At 31.6% G+C, this 8,754-nt stretch overlaps 1 protein-coding gene across 1 annotated transcript; it reads right to left on the bottom strand.

Annotated features, from left to right (window-relative positions):
• Nucleotides 1-2,954: 2,954 nt before the first annotated feature.
• On the bottom strand, nucleotides 2,955-4,581 carry LOC111414813 (venom allergen 3-like). Its single transcript, XM_023046261.2, has 5 exons — nucleotides 4,376-4,581; nucleotides 4,019-4,183; nucleotides 3,866-3,956; nucleotides 3,376-3,526; nucleotides 2,955-3,254 (listed from the first exon to the last, which is right to left on the bottom strand). The coding sequence occupies exons 1-5, from the start codon at nucleotides 4,529-4,531 to the stop codon at nucleotides 3,008-3,010; spliced, it is 810 nt and encodes a 269-aa protein (XP_022902029.2). The 5' UTR covers nucleotides 4,532-4,581; the 3' UTR covers nucleotides 2,955-3,007.
• Between the last annotated feature and the right edge of the window lie 4,173 nt (nucleotides 4,582-8,754).

The raw sequence follows: 8,754 nt of genomic DNA, 5'->3' as shown, positions 1-8,754 counted from the left end.
TAAATCTATAGAACTTAGAAATAAATCAAGAAAAAAGTGCTGCAAAAATGTTTACACTAAAAAGAATAAGAAACCGTCAACAGTTAGTCATTAATGACCAACAGATTGAATGGAAAACTAATGAAAATACAATAAAGTGTCTGGAAGTTTATTTAAAAACAAGACTAACATGGAAATATCATATCAATGTTTATTCCAAGACTTATATTTAACTTGAAGGATATTAGGTACATTAACTTTCTTTGTTCTTACTGGTAGGAGATGAATGTGACTCCTTCCTTATGTTATTCGATGTAAATAGTGTAACTGCTTAAGGTAACGATGTATTTAGATACAGAAAGAGCATCATGGCATAGTGCTTCTTTCGTCCCAGACATTTTGCACTAAGAAAAACAATGTGGTTTAACGTAATATTTATGGCCAAGTATTTGCATGGCATGTATATCACCTCTTTTGCCCTTTTTGCAAACCTTCATGGTAGACGCTGATATCTGCAAAGTTGTGAATGCCAAAGACCATAACTGTTGGCATCTATAAGTTGAATTAACCTTTTGGCTTTTAGTTTCTGAACTCTTCTAATATAAAAACTGTACAATTGTGTATTTATTATCACATGACTATTTCAAAGTTTCACAGACTAGATTTTAGCAACCTAAGTCATTATTTTGACAAACTTCAACTTCCTTATATCAAGCTTTTTTGGGCGGATTTTACACCTATAATGGGTAGCATGCTCATAACTCGGTGTGACATTTATAAACTCTTCCTCAGAATCGAAATACCCCACAGCTGCAATCTTGTTCTATTTACATTAAACATTTAGATATGATTTCTAGTAAATCAGTATGGTTAATAGCAGGAAAATACCATTTGATAATGAACTGGTGATCATTCTCCATCAGTTCTTGCACAACCTGCAACTAGTATGCATGAAATTTTAAATCAAAATGGAAAATTCTCACTATAACTAGTAGTTTCTAATTTATTTCCTTACAAACTGAAATCGCGGGCTCCGTACGGTTCCATAAGGTTTCCAGAGTTGTTCTTCTCCTTGGCATATCTATGAATTACTTGGATAATGATAGCTTAGTTTTTATTTAAATTGTACGCGCTAAATATCCATTGGGAGTTTGTTCTGAAGTTCGCCATTTCTTTGATGTTGACTCATCACACAGTCTTTATCAAATTGATCATTTTTTAAGAATCGTGCACATCTTTAGAAATGTTTGGATGTCATAATGGGGTGGTATAATAACAATGTCTTAAACACAGAGGTATTTACAGTTTGAAAAATTGAAGGATCTAGTAGGATCTTCTAAAATGCTGTATACTTTTCGAACCGAACTTTGATCTTGGCTACCAGTCTTTTACCTTGCATCTGATAGATTAACGTAGATAGACATCTGGTAGACTGGCATAGATTAACATTTTACCTACATACTTTATCTCAGAAACTTTTTTGGTAACTGTTTTACTCTTACTAATTCGGCAAACACATTTCTCTAAGGTTCCATAAGGTTTCAAGAGAACTCGACCATCATTTTCTAAACTGAAATAACGTCACATTTCTCTCTGCAAACCTTCCTACCATTATTTCTGTTAAACACTTTTATGGCAAAATCACGATGTTCACCATTTCAATGATTACTTAATAACGAGATTGTTTACAACTTAAGGTTCTTGTTCCGCAGTGTTTCCGCACTGAGTGTACCTTTTCTATACGTCTATTACAAAGGTGTCATGTTAGGTTTAGAAAAAATATATTTCAGGCATTTCTTAGATATTCAATGTAGTATAAAATTTGGTGTGTGATGGCCAGAGCCCGGAGAGATTTCCAATCCACACGAAGCAAATGGTTTTCTTTCAGACGTCTTATAAATCAATCGTGTTGTTACTTACTTCCCTTCACCACTACTAATTTCTTTTGAAATCAACTAAACACGACCTTACCCAGTTCGAACCTGTGACCAAATTTATCGCAGACACTGTTACATAACAGTAGCGTCCCATATCTTAGCAATCAAGCGTTAAGGAGATCTATGGATTACCAATATCTGAAGCATCAAAAGTAATTCTGGCATCAACTTTGGCAATGGAATAATGAAGTTAGACGTTTTTGAAAAATTTCCCAATATGTTGAGATCGAATCTTCTAGTAATGAAAGTGTTTCCAAAAATAAACTATGTACCTAGAAACACTCCTGATAATTTTTGGGACGGAATTTCACGTGGTAAGGGTGCAAATACAGAAAAAGTAATAGTACAATAAAATGGAAAGTTTGAACCTATAGCGTTCTGCTTGATTTTAAACTGTGCAGAATAGCCATCTGAATCACAATCTAATTTGGCAATATGCAAAGGAAAAGATGTCTTGTTTCAAAATCAAGTTATCTATTACAAATAAGACTTCAGGAAATCCAAAAATGAACTTGCGCAACTGAATCATCTCGTAGAGTATAAATCAATTTTATTTAATTTTTAAAATTTGTTGATGATATCAAAATATCAGATTTATCTTAAAAAAAAAAAAATGTAAGAAGTCAATTTAAAAAAAAAACAAGTTATAAAGAAAAATAAAAACTAAACAAGTTTTGTACTTTGTAGTTAGTCGATGAAAAAAAAAATAGAATTTAAATAAATTAAGTTTAAATCAAAATAAAAAGAAGTTGTGATTATAATTTTTTATTTTTCGATTTGTAAACATTATAAGAAACTGTTATGAATAAAAAAATGGAAAAAAAAGAAGTTTGTGTTTAAATATAGGGTGGATAATTAACACAAAGACTGAAAACCGATTCATGTAACAATTAGAGGGTCATCAAAGTAAACGGGACAAACGGAAATCCTTTAGTTCATTAGCAAAGCAAATAGAGAGGCTTATAACCATTAGTAACTTGGTTTCAAAACTTATGTATTTAACTTTTAAAATCTTATCTAATTAAAAAAAACTTAATCTTTACTAAAAAAATATATTTATTTCAAAAAATTAAAACATAAATACTTTGTTCTTAATCACATAATGAAGAATACTTTTTATTACAGACTCCATTCTTGCATGCTTTACAAGATGGACCTTCCTTGTAAACAGGTAAACCGATATAATTACCTCCAGGCCCATAATTACACACCAGAAAATAATGATACCACTTTCGGTTAGTTTTTTGGCTCGTTTTGGTGTAAAAAGATAATCCGCAACCAATTCGATTTGTATCCGCCCAAACCATTTGCGTATAATGTCCGACTTTAATTGAACCTCTAGAAATATGAGGAAGACGCAAAGGAATTATCAAAATGTCAATGTTAATTATTTTAGATTCGTTAAACAAAATCTTTTACTTTTTTTTATTTTGTTAAATTTTTTGTTAACATTTCTAACCTTGGTTGTGTAGATTTAACCCATTCACTATCGAATATCGCAACTTCATCATACCAATGCATTATCATCGTTTCTATGGCATATTTTAATCCGATATTGAGAGCGGTGCTTTTTACGTAAGCTAAATTTTGACCAATATGATCAAAAAATCCTTAAAAAAAGTTATTTTATTTAAAAATAAAATTCAATAAAATGAGTATTGTACAAGTTTTGATAAAAGTTAGAACATTTTCCAGAGCTAGCAAAAATGTTGAGTGACCACACATGTGAAAATAACATATTTGATGACTTGGTAGCTGTTCTGGATTCTTTAATAGAAGAATATACTGAAAGCTTAGGACCGGCAATGATACCCAGTGAGCTGTTTTATAGTAGTGTGGTTACAATTGGTTTCACTATTACTGAAGTATTTCTTATGTTTGCCTACTTTTTTGCGAATTAGATGCTCCACGAAAACTTAATTTTATCTTTACTAATAATATTTACTTACTTGTTCTTCGACATTTATCATGTTTTAATGGACTTGCATTGCAAGTATTTGCCCAACATTGAGCTATATATTCTAATTCAGAATCATAAGTCTAAAAAGACACGAAAAAAAATAATTAAAAGAATCTCATTAAAAAAAATTAGTAATAATTACCATAACTTTCATATTCATAGCTGATGGTTGTAATCCCCTAGTTTCATTACCAGAAGCGACTTTATTCCTTAAATCATTATGAAGATTAACTATAAAATGTTTCATTTTATCGTCGATTTTAATAACTTGAAATTCAGAACCGCATCTTTGATGAGGACCACATTTCTTTATAATAGAGGAAAAAAATGATTCGTATAAAAATAGATCGGAAAAAGATAAATTAAAGTTAAAAATACGTTGTAATAACATTGTTTTGTAACAATAAATACAAGGTTGGATTTATTAAAGTTACATCATTAACTACACTTCAACTGTTAATAAAACGTGAATTAAAAAAAATATTTTCATTCAACTTACGTCTTTGGTTCTTTGGCAAACGGTGTGAGTAAAAATTTGATTACCACTTTTGCATTTTAAATCGCAATAATCCCTTTGAACACCATTGGCAATTAAAAGAAAACTGACAAATATAAAAGAAGTTAAAAATTTGTTGTTTAACCGTAAATTGAACATGTTTATAAGTTTTATATAGTTGCACTTAACTCGAACTAAACAAAGGATAAATAAAATCTGTAGGAGAACCGGGCACCGTTTTCTGCTTAAATACACCTGTAGGATCGAAACGCATTAGTAAATCCGACCAATCGCGTGTTAAGAAGTTGTTAAACTCGCTGGGGGAAGTAAAATAAATCTTTTTTCCAATTTTGAACAATGGAGGTTGTTGGAATTGAGATCGTTTCAATTTTTCTTTGTGATTGTATTTTAGTGAGTTCATCACGTATTAATAATTTCTTTTTTTCTGTAAAGAAGAACGTGTTGCACATAAAAGGAACCTAAAAAAAAATTCAAAAATTAAAAGGCTTAAAAAAAATAAATTCCAACATTCCCCCATCAATTTTAAGTAATTAAGAAAAACGTTAACTTTAATCTAAAAGGTATTTTCATCGAACAAACAAATAATAAACCGTACTAAACAATAAAAACCATCCAAGGTTGTAAAATACACCGATTGAATGTCAAAGGAATATTAAAAACGAATCCTTTACAAATAAACGCACCAACATTAAAAGGTGGTAAAGTCAACGACAGGTAAGTAGTATAGAGAAAAAAATATTAAAACAATAGGAAAATTATTCTTTGAGTAAAATCTCAAGATTTCCGCATTCATAAAAGTTTTTTTATGCACGTTCTGATTCTATTGTATCGCTGAAATTAAGAGCAATTATCATTATTGATTAAAGCAAAAAAAGAACAATTATTATTATCTTATTACGATCATCATTTCAGTGTACAATTATAATCAAATAATTACAATCAAATAGTTACAATAGATATCGTGACATCCAAACAACATTTATACGTGTTAAAGAAATTAAATGTTTTAAAAAAATGAAGAATTAAAACGAATCAAGGTTTAAACGTTTATGTACCTTTTACCTGAAGGATGCCTGGAGGTAGAAGAAATCAATGCGGAAAAGGCGAAAAATACGGTTAAAAACACCGGGGTTTAGTGGGGAACGAAAAAAACGACTCGTTCGAAACTCATCTGCAAGTAAATTGTTACACGTGTGGTTTGGTCATCGGGGATCGTCGCAGGTACATCATTAACATGTTAATGATTTTATGGGTTCATTGAAAAATAAAACGCACGATGGGAAAAAAATGTTGTTTAAGGTTTTTTCCCCGAAATAATACGCAATAGAAGACAATTAATTCTGTGTTTTTTAATAAACTAGAAGCGAATAATGTGATTGTAGGAATTATTCATAAAAACAGTGTAATAAAAATGGTCTTCATCGATGATGCTTAAAACATAGTAGGTAACAAAAAAACTTTCCGTCTACATCGCCTATGATGCAGCAATAATGCTGCAATAAACACACTGTTCCTTTTGGTGTGAACGTAGCTTTAGACATTCTTTTCTCTTCTTGTAGGTATACAACTAACAATTCCACTGGTTTAAGGCAGAGTCAAGACTTAGAGATGAATTCTTCAATACATGATTAAAAATTATCTGACTGTGTAGTCATTTCTGCTTCCATACCCAGATTTCGATTAATCTCAAAACCTTGTACTTATTATCGTTAATAACTGATTTAATTTGTAGTCGCATCGCAACTCATAGTGGTTAACAAACGTTAATTATAAAGAATTCTACAGTAAAACCAAATGAAATTCTTCGATAATATTACACACGGAATTTCTAATAACGTAATACAAATTTTCTATGAATTAATTTCACAAACAATTTTGTTAAAAAACAAATCAATCGCGATGTGTTGAACAGACCAAAAAACTGACGCAGTTTCTACTTCTGTACATAGAATATTCACTAAATCTATGGAGAATGTTTCATTAGAGTAAAAGTGAAATCAAAAATGTTCAAGAAAGGCGATATTGGATACATCTTGCATTGGCTGCTATGTTTGTTACCAAATACATCATGCATCATGAAAAAATTCTTTTCTGGCAAACACACAGATAAATTTTAGGCATTAACCGTTGTAGTACTTGTTCGTGAAGCAAAAGCTTGAGCAGAGGCACTTGACATTACGTTCAGCTCAATTATATTAATCTCCAAGATAACCTCCTGGAGAGTATCCTCTGCACCGTCGTGTTCAGATCATAGACATATTCAATTTAAATTTGACCTAGGGATGAAATCGGACTGTACGTACCGTAATCCCCGTAGCACTAATTGGGATCTGTTTAAGAGTTGCCTTGCAGATAACCTAACTAGTGTCATCGCTACCGTTACTAACTGTGATCAGATTGAAATAGCCTCGGAGCAGATCTCTGTAGCAATTCGTTCTGCCTACCACAGTAGCAGTCCAATGAAGGTGAAAAGTAATAATTGGGGCACACCCTGGTGGAACGAATCTCTTAGCTCCGAAAGACAAAAGGTCCGGAGGCTTTTTAACCGGGCCAAGACATTAGGAGAATGGGAGAAATATAACATACGTAAGACAAAAAGAGAGTCTTGAAACTATAGCGGGTTGGATCCGCAATATGCTTGATAGTAGAATACTGTCTACTTCACTCCATGGTGATACAATAAGCTTCAGACCGGGAGGTGGCTACCCGAAGGGTGGGCAGTCTTTGTGGAAAAAATTGGGGTCTTACCACTGAAAAACTGTACTGGCTCTATGTTACTGTGGTTACACCTATGATCACATACGGAGCAGCAGCCTGGTATAGGAAAGTCCGACAGATTTCTATAAAATGTTAATTCTTCAACTGAGGAGTTTGCTAAGTTATATCCAACATGCTTAACTATATTTCTATTCAATACTAGCACTGGTTTCATCATGGTTAAATATGCTGTACGGATTGATCAAATTTCGATACCTTCTTACTATATCTTTGAAGTTAGTCTTTTATGACTACAAGCTTAAAATTCATGAAATGCATCATGAAATTAATTGTTTTCTGGCAAATAGATAGGCTAATTTTCTGGAAGCTAGGATAATTAGGCATTAACCGTTTTACTACTTGTTCATGAAAGAATATAAATAAACGCATCAAAATTAATAAATTACAGCAACATGTTATATCTTCCTATCAAATGTTAACTGTTCAACTAAGAAGTTTGCCAACTTCCAGTCAGAAAATGCCACTTTATACCTTAAGGTTGTATTCAAACTGTATAATAATAATAATTTTATTCATATTCATAAGGCAACAATTCTATTAAATAAATGAGAAAAAAAATAACGGTATAAGTATGAAAAGGCTAAGTCCAGTCCTTAAGCACTACTCAACTTAATCTGAAAATTAAACCTAGAATCTAGTACAGTTAACAAAAAAAAGAAGCATATGTATCAGAACAAAAGGCAGTCAATGACGAAAACTCCTTCTAAATAGCTCAGAGTTATGCGAGGGCGATGATAGAGCCCCCTGAATCTGAAATTCAAATTGTGAATATCCGTGCGGCACTGAATTCTGTGTACTGAAAAAAATCTGACTGAAAAAACCCGCTGAATATTGTGGCTTTTCCCTCTGAATTATGTTATGGTAAAATAGATAACTGTGGAGATGTCTCCTATAAGCAGGGGGGCGCCAGAGATTTGGCTGCTACAAGCGAAAATGGATTTGGCCGCCCTTGCCTAAATAAAAATTTAAAAAAGTGTCCTTTTAAAAATGCACTTTGATTTATTTCTATTTATTTATTGAAGTTGCAAATTGCAAACTAACAAATATAAATTTGTTAAAACTTTATTAAAATTCTTTTTGGATTTTCAAAGCGATATAAAGATTTGGATACATAACAATTAAATTGTTGTTTAAAATATATTTAAAAACTTCATAAGGTTCTTCGTAAGGCCAGCTGAATGCTGTCTATGTATTTTCTATTGTTATATCTAAGACTAATCTCCAAATTCATACTTTGCTTTATGACGTCCTCTTTTTCCCAATTTCTTAGGCCGACAAGATTGTGCAAAAATCCGAATGTATGTTGAAAACGCTCCTCTATTGAATAAATCGGTATTTTAAGTAAATTTAAAAATATATCAACTTTAAATTTTTGTGACGGATCTTGCATTGGGTTGTCAAAAGTTTCATTATTGAAAATGCGTTCTGATTTCTGTAAAGTTTGGTTGTACGTTTATTGAATTTGCAGAGTTTGAAGTTCAGACGCTATAACTAATAATTTTTAATACTCTTCGTCACTTCTTAGTTTTTTTAGATTATTTGCAAGCTGTTCAATTATTTCAACTGCTGCACAAACCGTACAC

The sequence above is a fragment of the Onthophagus taurus genome, chromosome 11 (assembly GCF_036711975.1).
Source record: "Onthophagus taurus isolate NC chromosome 11, IU_Otau_3.0, whole genome shotgun sequence".
In the NCBI taxonomy this organism is placed as follows: Eukaryota; Metazoa; Arthropoda; class Insecta; order Coleoptera; family Scarabaeidae; genus Onthophagus; species Onthophagus taurus.
This window is presented reverse-complemented; position numbering and strand designations above follow the sequence as displayed.

Coding starts and splice junctions, on each gene's coding strand:
- LOC111414813 (XM_023046261.2), bottom strand. CDS start 4,531: ATGTTCAATTTACGGTTAAACAACAAATTTTTAACTTCTTTTATATTT. Junction 3,957..4,018: donor CTATGAATATGAAAGTTATG/GTAATTATTACT, acceptor GTGTCTTTTTAG/ACTTATGATTCTGAATTAGA. Junction 3,527..3,865: donor TGATAAATGTCGAAGAACAA/GTAAGTAAATAT, acceptor ACTTTTTTTAAG/GATTTTTTGATCATATTGGT.